The sequence below is a fragment of the Taeniopygia guttata genome, chromosome 2, assembly GCF_048771995.1.
Source record: "Taeniopygia guttata chromosome 2, bTaeGut7.mat, whole genome shotgun sequence".
Classification (NCBI taxonomy): Eukaryota; Metazoa; Chordata; class Aves; order Passeriformes; family Estrildidae; genus Taeniopygia; species Taeniopygia guttata.
The window spans coordinates 32015954-32038376 of NC_133026.1; the positions used below are offsets into that span (position 1 = coordinate 32015954).

Sequence of the window (22423 nt, forward strand, 5' to 3'; positions counted from 1 at the left end):
TAAAAAAGTTATAAAACTGCAACCACCACTGAAATTTCACTGTGAGATGTCAGTCCCATGCAAAAGTTTGATTCAGTTGCATACTTCAAGGAGTTTTCAAGAACTCCCAACGCACACAGGTAGTGAACATTATTATCAGATACAGTATTACTATGGAAAAACACAAATTCTAGTTAATGCAAATTCCAGCTCTTCTCTAAAACTGAAAAACTAAATGTATTTTCTGCCACTATTTAAGAAGGTAAAAATCTAATGTTTCTAAAAATTCTTCCAGAAGATGTACATTTAAATGTACCTAAGTCTTACAGTAATTCTTATCTCCAATCCTTCAAAGGACTTCACTCTACAGACAGGAAAAGATATTTCCAGTGTATCTAAGCAGACCAGGAGCAAAACCTACAGTCATGTCTGGTACTCAAACCAATAAAATCATTCATCTATGATATACATTTTCACTGCCCTCTGTCAGGAAGTATGTAGCCCCAAAGAGGCAAGGAAAAAATTCCTTTTAAGCAGACATTTGTATTTATCTTATGATCTCAGCAAAATCCAAGGTTACTATCTTTCTTTTCTCTACAGGATGCAAGCACTCTGCATACTTCACCAGCAGTGATTCAAACACTTCTGGCTACATATCAGAGAGTGTATTACCTTGAACTCTGATAACCACTCCTCCACAACCCCAGTATCCACAGCTAACATCTTCCAACATCTGCTTCAAAACCTTCAGCCTGAAAGAATAAGCAAACAAAGTTTGTGAATACTCCAGTCACTGCATTAAGTCAATGATGAAAATTAAGCCTCTGTGAATATTTAAAGAATCTTATCATGCTTTTACTTGTTAACATTTTACATGCTGACATTACTTTGAACTTTTATTGTACCTCACTTATGCACGCTGCTGGAAGCATTAAGCACAGGAGTCTTCACATACAGCAGTTTAATAAATTCCAACTATGTATTGCGTGGGAAGTAAGTCAAAGATTTTCAGAAATGGCATTCTGAAAACAGAAAATATTACCTCCTCAATTTCAATTTATTTTTCAGCTTACAAGACTCGAGAGGAAACTGTATGGACTCACTGAAGAGAAACGACTGTTTAGGTTTTTCCAAGTCAACTGCTATTCCCAGCTTGGAAAAGGTCACTGAAATAAAGGTGGATGGAAAACCTTTCAGTCCTCCCCCACCATGGCAACTGCAAGACAATGAGCCTGCTGCCTTTGCATGGAGCCTAAGAGACTCCCCAGCCCAACATTCTGCCCAGCCTCAGACAGGCTGTGGCAATGTTCTCACACAACCCTAGAAAAGCTTACAAAACACTGCCTTTGGAGGATGAAAGGACAACAGGGAAGGGCCAAGGAAGCATAAGCATTTAATTTTCGGAGACCAGACCACTGCTCTGGCTGGGTATGGGCTCTTCAAGGATTGCAGGGGAGGAAAGCTGCCCTTTATTTGGGAGAGCAGCAGAGAGACATGGAGCTCAGCCCTGCTGTGGACAATGAGACAGCTGGGAGCTTATGGGTCACAGATGAGAGGCAGAGCAACATGGGTGACATTATTGCAGGTGTTGGCTACTCATCACCTGAGCAAGACAAAACACAGAAATCCCTCCTCACATAAGCAGAAGAAGCCTCACCTGGTTTACAGGCTCCTGGTCCTCACATGGACCATGAACTACCCTCTTATCTCTCAGAGGGGAAACAGAAGTGGGAACCAGTGCATTGATTACTACTTCCTGAAACAGGGAACTGAGGAGCCAAAGGCAGGCCCTCTGCTCAACATGGAAAAACTGGCTAGGGATGTCATGGTCAGGGCAGACACAGCTGCAATGTCCATGACAAAGTAGATCACAGGATCCCAGTAAGGAGGATCAAAGCAAGAAGGAAGATCAAGAATGTTCTAGAATGGTTCATGGGTTTTTGCAAAAATAGCAGTAGTAGCAACAGGAAAACTAAGGCTCCATGGTCAAATCAGCAGGGGATCTGCCGAGAGAAGATACAGAAAAGGACAAGGTATTCACTGTCACCTTTACTTCTGTTGTTACCACAAAGAGCAGCGCCCAGGAACCCTGGGTGTCAGAGCACAGAAAATTGCTTTAAATGCCAGAGTGGCTGAGGAGTCTCCAGTCAGAGACACTGAAAACCCGTTTTGGTAAGACCTTGAGCAGCCAGACACCTGTTCCAATTTTCACTACTTTGAGGAAAGGAGGCTGGACTTCATGAGCACCGAAGATCCATTTAAATCTCATCCATCCTGTCATCCTGTATCAACAAAGAAATGGGACGAACTGCCATGTATACTAATTTAGCTAAATCCCAAGTCTTTCTGATCAGCACTGACAGTCCCTGAAGGTGCAACAATGAAAATACAGAGGAACAGCCTCTGGAGGCTCAGCATAGGTTGCATGTGAGACCCTGTGGTGAAGTGAGGATTATTTATTATTTATCCATTATTTTAAGGATAATACATGTGCTAACAAAGACTAGTCCTACTACTACAATTATTGAAGTAACCACCTTGCCAGTTCCTACAGAATCCCACAACCTACCAGCCCTATGAAGGTGGACAAAGGCTTTTGCAGCATCCCATACTTCAGCACAGCTGACAATAGTAACCATTCCCTGCTGAGTGAGCCCCATTAATAGCACAAATACCTGTCCTAATACTGATTGCTCAAAGCAAAAGTCTCATTATTTAAAAGAGCCAAGAGGAGTCCTGGATACACCAAGTCCACAGCTGATACCACATATCCAAGAGATTCAATTTTTTTCCCTTACCCTTCTCTAGTGATCCATCAAGCATTATTTTCAGATTAAAGGTTCCCAAAGAACAGAGATTTCATTTGACCAGTAAAAACAGTAACAACATCCTTGGCTGGCATTATCCATTGGAATAATACTCTGAGTTTTTATGACTAATTTTATGACTAAGTATTTAAAGATTTTTTTTTTTTGCAACATCCTGAACTTTTGAAATTACATTTGTAGAAAAGAAATATGACAAAGTTTTTGCTGATCAGATTTTTTATATTTATTTTTAAAGTAGCAGAAGCATTCAACTGAGAGTTAAGGCAGTAGAAACATACAGGGGATACTGTCCTTATTTTACCTTCATACTTTAGAAAATCCAGATATATCTGCTTAAACCACAGCAATACACATTTGAGTATCACAAATAAGAACTCTTAACTTTACAATTATTTTCCATGAAGACATGGATGATGTGTTCAATTGATGTCCCCCAGAAGGAAAAAAAAGCTTTAACTCCACATATCAGCTGTGTGGGATCTATTTAAACAAGCAGACAACCTACTGCTTTACTGAGGATTGCCTCATTTTGTTGTAGTTACATAACAGATCAAGTTGGACTGGCACAATATTTGGACAGAGTTGGAAAACCCAAGACTGTTCCAAAAGAAGGATTAACAAGTTTCAGTTAACAACACAATTTTTTTGCTGAAGCTCACAATAAGTTTTTTAAAAGTAACTCTAAAATAGGATTTTTAACACTAAGTGTACCAATATAAGGCTTAATTTATAGCATCTGTTAACCTTTTATGGAAAAAAAAATATCCAGAGGATTAAAAAGCATGCCTTAATTACAGCTTTGTTTCAGCGGATATTACTGCAAGATATAGGCCACTGTAAACATGAGACATCCCAGCTACTACAGAATTAAAGCAACATAAAGCAGATAAAGTAAATACCTGCTACTTGGACCAAAAAAAAATGAAAAATTGTATTAAAAATGTACTTTATGAACACCAAAACTATACTGGAAATTCAAATAACACAGCAAACACTATACAGCATTTTTCCCAAAAAAGTCTTGTTTTAAGGTACATCAGCATGTAATTCTCTTCAAATGACTATTTTTTCTTGGTCTCTTCCTACTAAGTCCCTCTAAAGATTTCAAAAGAGTGGACTCTGAGGATTTCTTTAAAAACAACTTTTGTCACAAATCAAACAATACTTTGATTAAATGTGAAGAACAGTTCAAATGTACCCATGCTCCTTGCTCATTTGGATGTCCTGATGAAGACTGTTACAGGAAAGAGAAGTCTCAATTATTTAAATACCACAAAACTATTTGTGAAGAAGCTTAGTAACAGTCAGGTAGTTCAGGACTGCTGAATTTTTATTAGCCAAGATATATTCTTAGTTTATCTCACACATGATGTAACACCACTTTAGGGAACACTCTTGCATTGCAGGTCTTCATATTTGCCACATGAAAGCAGACACAGCTTATGCAGTCTAGCTAACAAATGGCTAATTGTCTATATTTATATGGCTAATATAACCTGTATTCTTGTGCCTTGTGAGTTAAAAGCACTTTGGAGTGTTTTCCACAAGAATCTCAACTTGGATTAGCAGCCAAAGACAGGAGTTATAATAAATAATAATTAACACATTCCCAAGTCCTAAGCAGCCTCTGACAGCTGTTAATTGGTCTTGCTCTATTCTAATACAATAATTTAAGTCTCCTTCCTTTGGAGATACCAATTTTTCTTTTGTTTCAAGGTGAGTAGTGTAATTTGAATAAGATACCAAAGGAATTCATCGGATAAAAGCAAGTCTCATTTAGAAGAGACTTCTACAAAGTCCCTAAACAGGTAATTTTCCCTTCCTCACCCTTTACAGCACAAATACATCAGGAACTTAGTGAATTTCCTGTTTTTAATAGAGGAGGGAGAAAAAGTTACAGGCACTGAGTTGGTGGAGGGCCAGCCAAGACAAATTAAGACATTATCTGGCAAACCTACAAATGCATCCCTCTACTTAAATGGCTTTGGACTTTCATACCTGTCACAGAAGACTTTAATATAATAATATCAAATTATGTCTTTGAATGAAATCACAGACAATACATGCACAGGTTTTTCTTTAAAAGGAAATTCTCACAATAGGTGGCTTTCTTGCTCTTTACAGCTACCCAGCATTTGTGGAATTCATCCACAGAATGCACGTGTGTAAATGCAATCTGGATTAAGCACAAGGAGGCTGGACTTGGATAAAGAACGAATGCTTGAGTTCTGCAGAAGTGACCTTCTGAAACCACAGTACTAGATATTTGCTAGGGAAAGTCACAGAGCTGGAAAAAACAAAAACAGGAGCCAAAAACTGCTCAAGTCTCATCCTCTGGGAATTGCTGGAAGAGTAAGCATATACTTTGTCTTTACCTCCTGTGTAGCGTATCTGCTTGGAAGCCTGTATTATTTGCTTAAAAAAAAAAAAAATCAGCTTAAAGGGAAATATGAAGCAGAAAGTTAAGCTATTTTTGAACCATCAGCCAAATCTGTCAACTCATCCCAGAACTGGAACAAAGTAAACTTGTGAGCATTCCATTACGATGCATCAGACCCATAAGAGATCAAGACCCTAGTAAATGTTCATCTTCTGTGCCATAGTAGTTTGCACACAGAAGTAGGGATGGGCCAATTAGGACTCAACTTTTCTTCCCTTTTGAAGTGGTACAAGAAATATTAAAAACCTTTTAGTCAGCTCTTACTTGATTCATCAAGCTCATTTAAAGGACTCAGTCTACACATAAAATTCACATTGCTGAGCCCTTTCTTCTCCCTCATTTCAGAGACAGGGACAAAATCCTTGGTAGGCCACAGAACAGGAAAGAACACTCAGGCAAGTGTATTCTTGACTCAATTGCCGAAAGAGAATATATTTTCCTGATGTTAATGCACAACTCATTTTAGTGATACAGTGATCTGTTCATCTTCTATACAATTTTGAATATGGTCAAGCTATTCTGTTCAGATACTTGTAGGCGCAATAACGGGCAGCAAAACACTTGAAGTCTCTTGAGAAAAGAAATAGATGCTACTGTGGACTCTAAAAGCCATTCTGACAGGTTTCAGAAACCACAAAGGCCAGGTCTGACTTTTTGATTTTTTTCAAACTTTCACAAAGAAACAAACACCCCATTGTGCTAAGCCTGAAACAGCCACATGTTTTATTCAAATACAAATACACAACTGCAAACAGTGTTCAATGACTCGGTATCAAACATTCTCTAATAATTGCCATCTTCAGCTTAAAACAGGACAGCTATGGTGCACCAAGCATCACTGACTTAGGCTCAGGCAAATTCCTAAAATGAGAGATGGTTATTCAGCATCTTCTAACAAGAGAAATAACAAGTTTTAGGTGACACTAGAGGTGACGGGCTCAAACAGGAATTACCAAAAACAATGGAGGAAGTATGCATTGAGGTCCAGGTACATGCACTTTACATAAATGAACAGAAAAAAACCCCACTGGGACATATGCACGGAAAAATCTACCCAGAGCCACTAAATATATAAACACTTCTAGTTCAGAAAGCTGGACTCAAAGGTTGCTCCCCCAGCACACTCTTCCAGTTTTCTCTCAGTTCCTTTCTTGGCCTCTAGAGCCACTGCTAGACAACAAGGTTTCAGAAATTCTCATCTGGTTCACTATGGTCATTCTGCAGTCTTCTGTACAACAAAGTAGTGAACACACAAAAATAACTGTTTTGAACATTTGTTTCCAGTGGTTTGTAAAGATTACTGAACCTTAGGAAGTGAAACTGCAGTCAATTTTAATTTCATCTTGCCAAAGGCATTATTCAGTTTTGCTTCCCATTTTCCCCTCCCCTCTGTCAGTAACAGAAGCAACTGTAGATAAAAGCTCTTAACTAGAGCTTACACTTTATATCACAATGTGGAACATCAGCCTTAAAGAGTCAGGAGTCAGTGGACTCGTTCATGATACAGATTTAAAGACTTCCCAATTCTGTGCACATATGCTTCTCAAACAATCTAATACTTGGAATATGACAAAGTGATAGATATTTGCCCACCAAATGGAAAAGCCCTCCTGAATGATATCCATTACAATTTTTAAAAAAACAATAGATGTATTACTATTCAGCCACAGATGACAGACCTTAATTCAGTTTTGGTAACAGCAATTAAGGAAAAAAATAGTCTATAGAAAGCAACCATACAGCAGGTAGACCATACAGAAACTATAAATAACTGTCTTAAATGCAGTTGTTTCTTGTGCAAATTATCCAGTACCACACAATACTGTTTGGAGGTTTCTGGGCTGTAAAGCATCAAATACTCGATGTATCAAACTGTAACTCAGTCTACTACAACCTTTCAATTCTATCAGGAGGGAAAAAAAAACCCAAAAACAAAACAACAAACTTGTGGCTGAGGTCATGAAACCACAAGGCCATTTACATTGCTGGTAAACAGTCATGTAGGCACACGTGACCCAAAACCTTCACGATTAAAGCTTTCTAAAGTCTCAAGCAGAAGGTAAGACTCCTAATAGCACAGGCTTTTGAAGATTTTAATCCTGATCTTTGACTCCTGGAAAATTTATTTGCTCTATTTCAGATTAGCAATCAATTACAAACCATATTTGTACTCCACTAACCTTGTATTCACCCTTTACTACCAAGGGGAATTGTCTCCCAAGACAACCAAATTACTTAGGCCAGTCAAACAAGCCACCAGGATAGAGATAAGAGACTACAAGCACTGATATAGTCACTTGAACCTATACAAGCCATAGTAAATCAGATTTATATTGATTAAGCAGGACAAAAGCAACGCTAACAGTACAGTGCCAAAATGAAGTAAGACAAAATAACTTCCACAGCTCGAATTTTTATTTTTTCATTGTCCTCTACTACTTCTTTGTTACCTTTTTTAATCCTGCTTTACTATTTCTTCCCTGCAGCACAAATGCACACCCTAAGTACATCTGCCATGTTGAAAACCATAGTCAGCCAAAACTGACCACCTATAAGTCAACTTACTGCAGTTACACTCTTTCAAGCTACTTCATCTGCAGCATATCCTCAAATGTTATCTTTTCTATAATTTGTAATTAATCAATAGTTTCATTATAGGGAAATAAAGTAAGATTTATTACTTTCAAAGCATTTTTTAGCAGCTAACATGTATTTGCTTCCATTTTTCATTCATGCAAACATTACTGTTTACATTTTCCTGATCCTTTAAGAAAGAACATGTATATAAACAGCATAATCTTAGACAGAATAAAACATACATAATTTAAAAATCTTGTCCTAATTGTCCTTATGTTTTCTGGATTAATATAGTTAACTGTTCCAACACATACAAAGAAAAATCAAGAGAGTAATTATATGCATCATACAGAAATAGAATTTAAATTAAATCACATTAAAATGAGTACAAGCACAAGCTTAACCAAATAAATGAACTAGAAAGCTTTAGAAATCTTGTCTGTTTTCTGTGTATCAAGACTTCCATAACTTGTGTTGAGAACATCAGTGAACTGGCATTAATTCCACAGTACATGATGCAGTGCTCTTATCACTTCTGTTAGGAAAAGCAGTGCTGCACAAGTTCAGCACTTACAAGAAACATTCTGTACAGAACCCCACACAAACTTACTGTTCTTTTACACCTTACTTCCCTAAGCCCAAAGTACACCACATCCCTATCAAGTCAGGAAGCTTTCTCAAAACTCAAAAGCAAATTTACAAGAGTGAAATATAATAAGCCATAGAGAGAAAAATTGTGCTGCAGCTTTAATTTTAGTATGGCGTATAAGTCTCCAACTAACTAGTGGTCTTCTCAATGGAGTGTTATTTTGGTAGCAATGCTGTGACATGTAGTTCCTTGCCTCCTCAACCTTCAATGCTACCACAGTATTACGTTTACAGACAGTTATTCACTTAACCTATTTGTGAAGTCAATTTGCTGCAAGCTAATTTTACAAACCAAGCTTTGTTTTCTAAATGAAAATTGCAAGTCATCTCACGTTAGAGTTTGTTCAAAACGTTCAGTCATATGAAAAGAAAGGTGTTGGGTAATTCAGCTGCTGAAAGGCTCTCAGTGTAGAGCATGCACAGGCAGATGCTGCACAATAGCTCGAGTATGACTAAAAAGCATATTGAGAACTGAGCAGGGGCTGAACTTCATCTCTGAGCACTGACTGTAAAAGAGACGATTTTAACACCTTCTACCATTACAGCACATAGTTTCAGGTAGTACAAATCCAGAAACAATCATCTCACAAGTAGTTTAGCAGTGACCTACCAGAAGGAAAAAGACACAGTTCTACCAAAGGAGGGCGGGAGTTTGAGAGACTCTTCCTCTACTTTTTAGCAGCAACATAAAGAATGCAAGACTTTTGACCAAAACCTCCCAATTCTGCTGGCTAAGAATGAGATTTTAGGAGACTGTCTACTTCCAACCCTTCTCTAAGTATACACACCTCATTAAATTTGGAAAACAGAGATGTCTACCTTCAAACCAGACACTAACTTTAGAAGATACTACACAAGCTACATAAGGAAGAAATTTTGTAGCAGCTCTTGGGACTACATTTCAACCCAATCGTCCTTCTGCCTCCGTAAAATGTGAGGAGCTCCACAAACTGAGAACTGGGCTGCAAAAGTCACAGGTGCTTCAGAAGTGACTTATGTCAGGTTCAGGCCAGAACAGAGTCCATTTTTGTAGCAGCTAGGAAGGGCATAGCCAGAATCCGGATGCTATTCTATATCACCTCATCATTACCAGGGGAAGCACTCAGGGTAGTCAGTTCTGCATGGTGAGTGATCATATGTAAATCATTTGCCTATTTTGTACACTTTGTTATTGACAGTGTAGCTGTTACTGTTTGCTTTCTTATTCCATTTCTGTTTCCAGTAAATTGTTCTTATCTCAACCTGTAATCTTTACTTTTTGTGTCCCTAATTCTTCTCTCCATCCCTACTCATGGGAGGCCAAGGGGGAAAGGGAGACTGAATAAGTAGTTGTGTTTTGGAACATTTCCATGGGAACGTTAAATTGGGGAATACTATTCCTATGCCAGGACAGCCTCACCTGGTAAAGCACAGGCCCCTCTTTCAGGCCAAACCCATTCCAGGGTACCCAGCCCTTCACAAAGAAAAGAGAATTCTCCCAGGGCTCCCATTGACTTCTCTGGATCAGCTGTGTCCCCCCACTGGGCTACCCAGGGAAGATCTACAATATAGCATAATATTAGACATGATCAAATGCAACTGCAATGAAAGGGTTTTATTTTGACTCCAGAACCTTTATTTTAAGTAAGTGCTATGATACATCCCATCACTCTAAACCTACCAATGCAGCAGCATTAGCATTCCTCACAGCTTTCTATCTGCAAAATATTATCTCCAGTGTACCATTCTACCATTTCCTCAAAGATCATGAAAGAAAAGCAGGAACCTTGCAATCAGGAATACACCCCAGATTTTATAGCAAAAAGAGGTCTATGATAGTCTACTGACAGGTGTTTTAGCAGCTCATTTTCACAGGGGAAAGAAAAAACTCCCAATCTATACAAAGGTACAATTTTCAGAAGAGGGATGCATCAATACTGCAAATAACCTTAGGACTTAGTTTTAGTAGTTGATAACTGCTCCCTGTTAAATTACAAAACTAATATTATCCTTTGATACATGCATGCAATGCATATATTTAGCTGTGTTAAACAGCTTCAGGAGAAACATGCTTTATCTCTTCATGACAGTGCTCTTATTCTTCCTCATCCCTTCACATTCCCCCACCCCCACAACAGCCCATCTGCATACACTCACAAGACTAGACACATTCATTTGAAAAACATTTCAGAGCAACTAAGAACAATTTTGTGGGTTTTTACATACTTTACATGCTACAGAAGAACATGACTTCTCAACTAAAATTTTTAGAGGCAGGACCCACGCTTCTGTCTCATTCAGAAGACACATCCAATATATTAAATGCTCTATTGTCACATACAAATGCTGTAGTACAGACAAAATATATGCAACTCAAAGTCTCAAGAGAATTTACTACCCTGTATGTCTTGCTCTGAATTGCAATTTTTTTTAAGTCAAATCCCAAAAGCATAATGCTGTCAAAGCAGAAAAGGATTATAATTCTCTTACGTTGAGAGATGTATTAATTTAGATTGAATTCATGTTAAATGAAAAAGCTTTTAAAATAAAAAGTTCCCATTTCATGAAAGCACCTAAAAGCCAGAATATTAATTACTCCAAGAAACAGAAAGCTAATAAAACTCAAATTATACATGTTCTGGAAGGACTCTTTATTTGAGTTCAGATTTCCAAGTTAGTTGGTATTATCAAGTAATCTGTCATTATTCCAAAGTCACAACAGAAAGTTTCTAAGGAATTTATATTACCACTTTAGTAGCATGAGACAGTTTAAGATTTAAAATAACAGAGCATACATTCATTTTCTTTTTCTCTTTATTTTATTTGCATTGTCATTAAATCACACAATGTCTTCTGCTCAAGACCGGCCTGACTTTTAAGAGCATTATTACATATCCTACATATCTAGTAGCTCTAGAAGTGAGTGGTGCTTCTATAATCAGACATCAATTCAGAGTCCTGGCTTAGAGCACAGATTTGATGGTTTAAATCCAGGCAAATATTTCCATAGCCTAACTACAAAGTGGTCAAAATTTATTTCTGTAATAATCTCAGGTCTGTGAACTTGAGAACTTAATTTAGTGTATTGTGCTTACACGCAATATCTGAGAAGTCACTTGAATGGCAGACACTGTTGTGACAATACATGGAAATTGATCATTAATTGCACATGTATTTGGGGTGTAGTGGACCAGATGAACCAGAGCCAAAGGACATCAATACAGCCTAACAACCCTTGCACACAACATGTTCTGCTTGTACAAACTGTCATAAGCATATGAAAGAAGTGTTGCAATGAGCCAAGAGCAAAGCACTGCAAGAAAAAAAAAATAATCTAAGTGAATGGCCACTTTTCAAACAGTATGACATTTGAGGTGTGAGGGTCAATTGCACAAAACAAAAAGATCATACACCTATAATTTAACATCAACAGACACATTTAAGGAACTTCAAGGGTGTGGCATCATTTGGTTCCTGTTTCATCACTCAGTTAACTTTCTATTCCCACTTTTGTCAGTTCCTCTATTTACTGTACAAGCAGGACCTTCATCTAGGTGCTTCTTCTTCCCTTGCCATCAAAGGTATCCACATCCTACTCCACCTACTGAATTTATACAGTACTTATATTCTGTATAAATATTCTACCACACCAAGAAGCAGCTGTAAATGGTTAAGGCAGTCCCTGCCACTGTTTCACAGGATTGGAGCGGCTTTTTGAGCACAGGTGAACTAGCATCCACTTCTTTAACAAAACAAGACAAAACCTCTCAACCACTTTTGAATACCACTAAAATAGGAATGAACTAAAGATTTCCATTATTTCCTTATGGAATGAATGAATGTGTGCATTATTTATACAAGGGAACGGCAGAGTTGAGAGATCTCCTCTGATTATATTGTTTTGGGTGGAAAATCATTATCATTCTTCCCTGCGCAGTTACAGTTTGTCAGTAATAGTCTGGGAGAAAATATCACTGCACAAATAACCATTCCATTCTAGTAAAAAACTCTTGGTAACCAATGCATATGCTTCAGATATTCTTAAACTTCAGCCTAAGAACAAAGAGAATGATATTGAAAATACATATACCAAACTAAAGTAAGGCAGCAAAAGAATTAAAAGTAACAGAGACTGCAAATTTACTCAGCCAATCCCTAGAATGATGCAGAAGTGCTGGAAGAGCAGTTCTGCTGTATTTGTACACATTACTGAAAAGTCAACAAAACTTCAACCAATTCCAGCTGGGACAACAGAATCCTGTTACTCCAAGCAGTACCACTACAGACTAAGCAAAACAGATGTTTCCTTTTTTGTGTTTCACTGAGTAACAGAACAATTTTGATTGTCTGAAGTGTCTCATCACAACATGACTGCTGCAAAAATACCCCTCATTTACAGTGCTGACACATAATGCTGCTGAGAAAACAGGGATGGGGGCAAAGAAACTCAGATTTTTTTTTTTTCCTCAGATTTACAATTAAATATAAATCACATTCTCTTAAGACAGGCAGAAATTCGTAAATATTATACCAGCACTCACAAAGCTACACATGCATGTGTAAACAGATGCGCAGAATTACTGTCAAAAGCCTCTCACCTGCTCCTCTGGCTGCTGCACTGGGAATTTAGTTCAAAGCAGGGAAAAAAAATGCAGGAGCCTATTAGTCTTTCTACACCTGACATTCAGAGTCAATATAATAGGAATGTAAGAGATGTGAGCAGAAAGACTGCAGCTTATTGAGCCTAAAAGCTGTAACTGAGTAAAAACAGTAGCACGTCTGCAGTATGTGACATGAAGCAGGCAGGTATTTTGGCACAGCCTAAAGGAAGTCAGTAAGAAATATATTCTTTTAACAGAGTATATAGCAATCGGTTTAACCATGTGCTATGAACCACAAACCGTAGGATAATACTTAGTATTTCACTAGCAAAATGAGTCTAAATTGACTGTAAGGAATATTAAATTGTTGCTTTAGCACCAAGTACCAAGAGCTAAGGAACTCCCCAACCCTGCTCCTTCCCCCACTTTGATCACACTGCTCTCCCCTTCTAACACCAAATACATGATGCTGCAGTCTACCTACTTCAAATGTGGAAGAAATACAATTTCCTTCAGCCAGCAAATACTGCAAAGGAGTATTTACCAGGGGACAAAAAATTCATTTTTATACCTGAAGATCCTTTACTCTACTTCCTCAGGTAGAGATGTGACTATAACATACCTGACATGTTTTACACAGTACACTGAAAATATTCACAGTATCCTGACGGAGAAGGTGGCTCGTGTTAAATACTTGTCAAATGCAAGTTTTAAAAATTTATTAGATCAACGCTTTTACATATATTCCAGTTGTCTCCTCTAATACAGCAAATAGTATTAAAGGATTGAAAAGAATAGAAAACAATTGCTTTTACAAATCACAACATAGTACAGCCTTGTCCATTAACCAGATGCTCATGGATTCCTTGTATTATCCAGCACCAGCTCCTGTACAATACTCAGACTACTAGACAGGTTAATTGTTGAGTATTAGATATAATTCCCTACCACATATTTAAAGTGTAATGGGATTTTTTTCCCTCCTTTCCTAAACAAAAAGAACTGTGATAAAATATAGCAAAAGGAGTGAATCATGGTGTTTAGTATTAGCAAAATATTAAAGTTATATGCAGTGTTCGTCAGGTTGAAATTAATGCCTTGCTGAAGCATAAATATTTATCCAGTGCAAACAGCAGGAAACCTTAGGAGAAAGTTTAAGCGCCGAAGTGTGTTAATTAGTACCCAGTGCAGCTTCAGAGCATGCTATGCTATTTTTAAATAAAGGTTAGACTCCAAATAGAGGAAACTAAAAAAATGTAAAGGTATGAGATAAGATGGCCTAAGAAAGCTGCCTTGAATAGCTATCAAAAGTGCCCCAAATATACATTTTTTGTCACATAGAGAGCTCTTGTGAATGAGAGCTCTTGTGCCAATCAGGATGGAATACAGATACTCAGCAACTTTTGCATCAGCAATAAGCATGTTTTACTAGTGTTACTTTCACCTACATTTCTTTGCTATGCTTCAGTTGCTACATAGCATTTCATATCATCAGAGGTTAGAGACGGAAAACAAAAACATCCATCTGTTTTGAAGAGATAACTCATTTCCAAGTCTTCATCTCAATACTCAGATGATTCTTCAGCATTGCTGGTCATTTATAAATTAAGAAACGTTTCATGCACGCCCTCACTTTCCATGGCATTCTCCATATACAAGAGTGATGACAATTAAATATCTGTCCAAATTCCATGTCCTTTACTGATTCCAGTTCTAATAAATAATGCTACTAATAACAACTGTTTATTGAACCCATCTGTTTTACATTTGTACACCATTTAGAAGTTAAACTGAAGCCTTATAAACAGAATCCTTAATTCATCACATGAACACCTACACCAACATGCTCCCCTTTCTGGCACGCCATGACAAAATAGGGTCACATTCAGACAATTTCAGGACTCACTTGGCTGCAAGTTATACTGCTTTCACTCACTGTCTTTCCAGTTGTTAGCAAAGCATGTAAGTTCATGTGGGGATGTGACTAAAGAAATTGCCATAAATAACAGTTGCCCTCACAGACTCAGCCAAGATGCTATTTTTATTCTGCTCCTCTTGAACATGGTCCTGATTAGGGCAAAGGCTTCAAAACAGTTTCACCACAAGTACAAGAAAATACTTCATATCCAGTACTAATTTAGAAATGCTATAAGCTGAAAACGATTACAGTTGTTAGATCATCCAGATGCTTGTTTTGGTGCTTTGGATATTTTTTTATCTAATACAAGAGTATTTGAGTTTTCATGCTAGCAAAGTTCCAACACAAATTCTGATAGAAATCTGATTTACAGAAAGAACAAATGCAGAAGCATTTCAGCTATCAGCCTTGTGCAAAACTTTTTAAATTTTAAATGTTTTCAAATAACTTTAAATAATTCAAGTATCAGTTGTTTATAGAGAAAATCTCAAGTTCATGCAGAAGTACTTCATCTAAAAATTGTGGGCATACACTTACACACTGTAGAGGAAGAATCTGGCCATTGAAGAAATAAACATTTTAATGGCATACAGAGCTTGAGCAGCAGCTTTAAACACAGCGTAGCAGCAATATGCAGTTACTACACATTAAAAACATTTTCATACTTTAGTACTCCTTGACTTCAACAACACAGACTTCTGTCCTTATTCTGCCACCTTGTTGCTGTCTTCCAAGATTATCTCGCAAAGCATTTCAAATTAACTAATCCAAACTAAGTTTCTAAATAACTGATGCTAATAAAAAAATGCTTTAATTCCAATACATTCTCCACTTCCAAATGTGCATTTCATACATCACCATTTCAATTCTAGCAACTGAGAACAGCAGATGCCAAAAGGGCTATTCTTCCTGGAACAGAAAGAAAACACAGATTTAAAGACAAGATCTCAGGCCTAAAATTCTAATAAAAGTGGTCTTTTATATATATATATATATATATATATGTATACTTGCATAATTAAACAGAAAAGCATTAACAAAACAAAATCTGTAATTCTCCTAAGCAGGGAAACTACAAAATCAACAAACTCTCTCAACTACATCCTACCAAGTACAAACCAACACACTGTAAGGCACTGCATATAAACTGCAGGTTTTAAGCATGCTGTATTTCCATAATCCCATGGAAGTCTCAGAGATTAGACAGGGTCACTCCAGTCAAACTATTTAACCTCAGACTATAATTACAGATGGGCAGTCTTCAGTTTTTCTGAAGTGTACAAGATTTGGACTCTAGTTATCTTCAAAGAAAACAGAGTATGCAAGCAGGGAAGGTCAGACTGTCAGGCTTCTCATTTCCTACACAGCAAGATCAGATCTCCTGCTTAAACTTCACGCACCTCGCTCTTGGAAGACTGACTGCTTGGTAACACTGGACGTAATGCACACAAGTGCAATGATTCACAGGTGCAACTTCCACTTCTGCCAACAAAAGTACCCACACAGTCCTATGGGAGACCAAAGGATAGATCAGCTTTCTGCCCAGTCTTCCACCTGTGAGAGAGGAAGCGTGCTAGGTTATGCAGAGAGCACATTTGTCAAAGGGAAGGGCTGGGAATGAAACCTGACCTGGCAATTCACCTAACAGATTTAAGTCTAAGCTCTTCCCGATGGAGGCTTTGTATGTTTGCTGAGTGCACAGGTGATCTTTTTTAAGAGTCCAAGAGTTACTACATTTTAATATTCTAATCAACATAAACATTTATGCCTCATGGAAGTTTCATCCTAAAGCCTCACATACTCCACAAGCTCTTAGTCCAAAGGGAAACCTGCGCACTGTGACTTTTCTCTAAGAAATCATTTTGCAAACTATACATTCTCCATACAACCGGAAAAAACACGGTATCACATCAGACCATTTATTTTCTAATTAAAATAACCAGATACTAGCCAACGCTTTATAACTAATAATTTAAACCTCCAGAATGAACAAGCTGATTTTCACATTGCATGCATTGAAGTCAGTGACAAGTTAAGACAGTTAAGACAATCTAATATATACCTTAAGGCAGACTTTAATGAAAATCAATTTCCTGACATGAACATGAGGCAGGTTCAAGATATTGGGGTTTTAGAGGAATGTGTACTATGAGTGAGACTTTAACTCAGGGACTTCCTATTAGGTTTGACTCAGTCACATGCATCAGCAAATGGGCTTGTCTCCCAGCTTAGAGCCAGCCCCACTGTGCTAAGTAAAACGCAAATGACACACATCACTTGCAGGGCCCAGCCTTACAATATCTCACGTACACGCTGGTGATACAAGTCATCACAAAATTAGAATCCAAGTGACTTAACTACCCAGCTATGTCTGAGAACATGTCTCCCATGGACTCCCTCAAGTTAAAGCAAACTTGCCCATTCAGGAGGCTACAGCAGAATTTCAATGTGATTCTGTCCCTGACAACCTTTTTCTTTGAAAGACACTTTCTGATTAAATATGACATGTCCCTTTAAAACAGCTCACCACTGCAAGGAAGTGAATTGTTACAGTTAATAAATCATCCCAAGTAGTACTGAACATCCTCAAAATTATCATCCTTCTGATAAAAGGCCTATTAGAAGTGCCTGGCCTCACAAAGACATTATCACAGAAGAGAAGCAGACGGGTTTTGTATTTCAAAATTAGTGATTTTATATTTTTTCCTACTCTGGAGGAAAAAAATACATCCAAAAAACATTGCCAGAAGGATCTAAAATTCAACTTCAAAGTATACTACTTTTACCAAAACTATTTCACTGATGAAACTAGAAAAGATTGCAAATTAATTTAACCACATTATACAACATTACTTACTTTTCATAACATAAAAGAACTTGTTGAAAGGTGGAGAGAACAAAAGCAAGATGCCATTCTAATGGCATGAAACTATATGAGTTTTAGGTCCCTTTTAACCCCAACCTTTCAATGATACTGTGGAAAGCACAAACTTCTGAAAAAACACTGTAGCATGTATGTCCATCATTGGAGGCAAAAACTACAGAAAAGCATTTCAGATACCACAAAATACAGTCATCAATGTCACTCTATGCTTTGCTCCATAACACTGCTTCTTCCCTCTTTGCAATGCAATTTGCTCAGCTCGCCTTAAAAAAAACGTCACTATATCTGAATTTGCAGCTAAGGATCCTAACGCCAAACATGTAATAGAAACTCACATATTTTGCTCTTGTACAGTCATCTCCTCACACACTGGCAGCGTACATTAAAAGTTCTGAAAAGTCGATAGTAGCAGGACTTCATAATCTTCAAGTACACAAACCATCTCCCTGTGAACCTAAGGCTGCGGAGCTCTTTCGACAGAGAGCTAGAATTCAATTGGCCGGGAAACAAACGTGATGGCTGTCGGGATTACATGGGACAAGACAAATCCACTATCCCTGCTTTCATCGTCACCTCTGACACACAAAGCGCATGGAAGGCCACTTCAATTCAGTGTGAGCCAAGTTAAAGCAGTTAAAGCACGAAGCCGGCGGAGGCACAAGCCGTGCAGCCTGCGGCGCTGCGCGCTCGGGTTTCCCAACTCCGCGGTTCTAACTGTTGCTGCCACCTCCCGCATCCCCGCGGCGGGCACGCACCTCACCGCGCCAGGACACGGCCAAGCACGCCACAGCACGGGTCAGCATGAAGGCGCTCCACAGCACGCCGCCCACTCTGCCCCAAGCCTCCCCAGGAGGGTCGCCGTGGCACCGAGAAGCCGCTGCCACGCACCGCGCTGCCCGCCCTGCTCCGGAGACGCCGCGGGAGCTGCTCCTTTGTCTCTCCCGCAGCCCCCGCCGCCTTCTCCCGGCGGCACAAGGCGCCGCTGCCCCGCCGGCCCCCAGACGCCCCGGCGACGCCGCCGCTTGCCCGCTGTGCCCTGCCGCAGCCGGACCGGGTGCGGGCGGCGTGCGGCGAGCGGGCGGCCGGACGCGGCCGGGATGCCGGCGGGGCCCCGGGAGGACCCGCGGGAACGGGGGAAGCCGCAGCCCGTGCCCGGAGCGCCGCCGCGCAGTCCCGCACCGGGGGCAGGGTGTCGCCCTGCCCCTCCATCCCCTCCGGGCACCGGCCCTATCCCCCAGCAACTCCGCCGCCCCCTTCTGGTCTCCCTCCCCGGGCCCTTCACCCCCCGCCGCCCCGGCGAGTCACGGCCGCCCCAGCCGCGCGCCGCCGGCTGCCCCAGGGTGGGGCGCGGGACCCGCAGCCTGGGGGGGGTCCGCTCAGTCGGCCGCGAGTTGGCCGACGGCCGCGGCCGCCCCGTCGGGATGCGCCAGCCCCGCGCGGGAAAAAAAAGTTGTCCCCGCGGGAACGGCCGGGAATCGAACTCACCCTCCCGCCCGGCGGCTCCGCCGCGGCCGCGACTCAAACTCACCCTCCCGCCGGGAGCGGCAGCGGCGGGCGGACACCGCCCAGCCCCGCCGCTGCCTGGCGGCCGCCGCAGCCAACCGGAGCGCGCAGCGCGGTCACGCCAGCCAATAGCGCGGCAGAGCGGGCCGTGCGCGCGCCCCGCTCCCCGGTGGGCGGGGCCGGCCCGCTCGAGGCCGGCGGCAGCGGTGGGCGCGCTGTGAGGGCGCCCCGGGGCGGGCACGGAAGCCGGTCGAGCCGTGAGCTCCGTGCCGCGGCTGGGCCGGGAGCGTGGTCCTGGAGGGAGCTCAGGCGGAGTCGGAGCGCCGGGCAGGGTCGTGCGCCGCGGGGAGATGCGCCCTTCGGAGCAGGGCTCGCTCCCGAAAGTGCCCTGCGAGCGCGGGTGGCAGCGGGCGCACGGAACAAAACGGGCGGCAGCGCTCGGATGGGCTGGAGAGAGCAGCGCCAGAGCTGCGTGTGTTGTACCGCTGTCCCGAACCACGCGTTCCCCCGGCCCGTCACTTGGAAATAAAAACAGAGCTGGAGGCAGGAGCAGGGACAGGCAGGCAGGTCTGACAGTGCCCCAGCCCAGCTGTGCCCCAAAGGTTCGGCTGACAGCTCCGCAGGAGATGCTTACCGGCGCCCTGACGGGAATGCCGCGGAACTGAATGCCTCTCCGTTTTCATCAGGCGCGTCTTAATCATAATTTAGATACTGGGTTCTTATCAGCCTTCCCCGAGTGAAGCAATTGTGGGCAAGTATCATTCCACAGAACTACAAGGCCTTTTCAAATACAAGCACTATTTTTTCCCCTATTTTTTTTTTTTTCTGCTGACATCCTTGGACTGCTCTGAAGGGTAATCTTGAAGTAAAACCGCATGTCCCACAAATAGCTAACAAATAGCTAGTTTTTATTTTTACATTTTTTAGTTACCACCAGAGTTTCTTTTTAAGTATGCTTTCAGGATGTAAATTTTATTCCTCAGAAGCACGCACTTCTGGTAATCCCCTGGATTAATAAAAATTAAATTAATCAGTTATCTAATGGCTGTGTGGTAAAATCAAGGCAAGGAGGCTGTGATTTGGTCTGTGTCAAATATCATATAATGACAGAGCCTGAATTAACACCACCAACACTGTCACAAAGTGCTGTCCCATATGATTACTCATTTAAAAGCCATGCTCTTCTATGCCTTGCACAGTTTAATTTCCTCAATTACTCTGCAGAGGTAGATAATGTGTTCACACACAAGTTTATTGACTTGTCTGGAGCCTTGAACCTGAGAAAATACCAGGTTCAATGCACTTCTTTCTTGGCCATCCTGCATAGGGACATCAGTACCATTCTGTCTGAGCTGTTTCTAGACTTGTGCTGGTGTACCATTCATTTCCATAGGTATATAGTATACTAATTTGTTGACAATAAAATATGCGTTATTTTCAAGGATCTTTTCTAATATAAACCATAATACATAAAAATTGCTTTTAGAATATAAGTGTCTTACTAAGGCATTTGTCTTCAGAATTCTCCCACTGTGTTATGGTGTCAATTCATTCTGTCATCAGTTTCTATGACACTGGATAAAATAGGTCTGTTTTCCTGACAGGATAGATATTAATTCCAACAAAGGTTTATAAAAGCTTTATTATTTCACTAAGATGAAGAGAGACAGTTAAATGCCATAATCTTAGGAACAACCAAATGGAACTTTTAAAGGGAAATAATAAACTTCTACCTTTGAAAGAATATACTTTTGTATCACAGCCAGAATACTTAACAGTTTGGGGGTTTTGTTTTTTGAAAGCTCTTTACCTGACTGACTTTCTTTGCATTCCCATCACTATTTCTGCCAACAGCATTGCAGGCATACAGAGCCTCCATCACATTGTCTTTCCCACCTGCTGCCTGTAACTATTCCTGAGACCCTCCTGGTTGTTGTGACCCAATAGCTACAAAAAAAGGCCAAGAGAAGACAACCAAGTAGAAAAACCCAAGTATTTTTGAATACAATTCTCTCTCCTGAGCTGGTTTACTGCGACTTCTGCAGTTCTGAGAGGACCAAAAAACAAGCAATGGAAGAAAAGATACAGCAGTGCAGGAGGGGTTTATGAGCCCGCATGCTCAGATCCAATGTCAGGGGGAAGACTGGCTACTGATGTGGCTTGGGACATACTAAGTGACCCTGATAATTGCAAACAGAGGAAATGAGATTATGTTATCATTAGCTATTAATTTTACTGTTATGAATGTGTTATACCTCTAATGATTATCAAAAGTAATGAATCATCTGCAAAGAAAAGGCAGGAAAATTATTTTCATGCAGCAGATAACTGTCTTTCAATGTCAGGTCACATTAGCAAATGAAAATACTTCAGCTTATATTACTTCCACGGATTTTATTTTTTAATTCCTAAATTATTTTAGTGTTTCAGGCATTCTTAGCATATTAGCCTTACATATTTTAGATGGACACAAAAGTATGCAATAAATTTTGGTTTTAATGTGTTTAGATTTTTGTGCAGAGATTTACACATCGCTTATTGCAGTTTAGTCTTAAGTTTAGGGCAGAGATTTTTGCCATTAAAAATCCATTTCAAACTGCCTTCTCAGAGGAAGGCCACAAAGAATCAGAAGTTTTGTTCCACTTTCAGAGAAATCAGGACTGCTCAGTGCTCTTTCACAAAAAGTATTTCCAGGAAGACGATATCCTCAGATTTCATAAAACATTCTCATTTCTCAGAAATATAATTTGGAACCTAGAACTTCTGCCTGCTTCATAATTTTCAATCTCTGCCTATTCATTACAAGTTCTTATATTTAGATATATAATGGAGTTGTAAGCTTCTTTAAAAATAGAAATCCTTGATAAATAAATACTTAACAACCTTAATCTCTGTCATATGACCGTGTTCTTAAAGCTCAATTCAACACAGAGACCATTTTTAAAAGAGAATGCATCTGGACCATGGGAATAAAATAGCAGTTATTTCCAGTCAGCTGATCTCAGACCAAATCTGTAGCCTATGAGACACCAAGAAGGGCATGTTTAAGGGAGAGAGACAGAATTC

At 40.1% G+C, this 22423-nt stretch overlaps 1 protein-coding gene across 7 annotated transcripts in view; it reads right to left on the reverse strand.

Moving 5' to 3' along the window:
* The window catches only part of HYCC1 (hyccin PI4KA lipid kinase complex subunit 1), a 42340-nt gene extending 22850 nt beyond the window's left edge, over positions 1–19490 (reverse strand). For 3 of the 7 annotated variants that reach the window (XM_012571648.5, XM_030264828.4, XM_041714450.2), the window contains exons 1-2: positions 19340–19471; positions 652–731 (exon numbers count right to left, since the gene is read on the reverse strand). In XM_012571648.5, coding sequence (XP_012427102.3) covers positions 652–702 — 51 coding nt within the window. In that variant the 5' untranslated portion in view covers positions 703–731; positions 19340–19471. Of the gene's footprint in view, positions 1–651; positions 732–15828; positions 15853–19339 lie in introns of those variants that run through there. The other 4 variants (XM_030264827.4, XM_072925622.1, XM_072925621.1 and 1 more) reach the window with 3 other exon arrangements.
* Positions 19491–22423: the final 2933 nt, after the last annotated feature.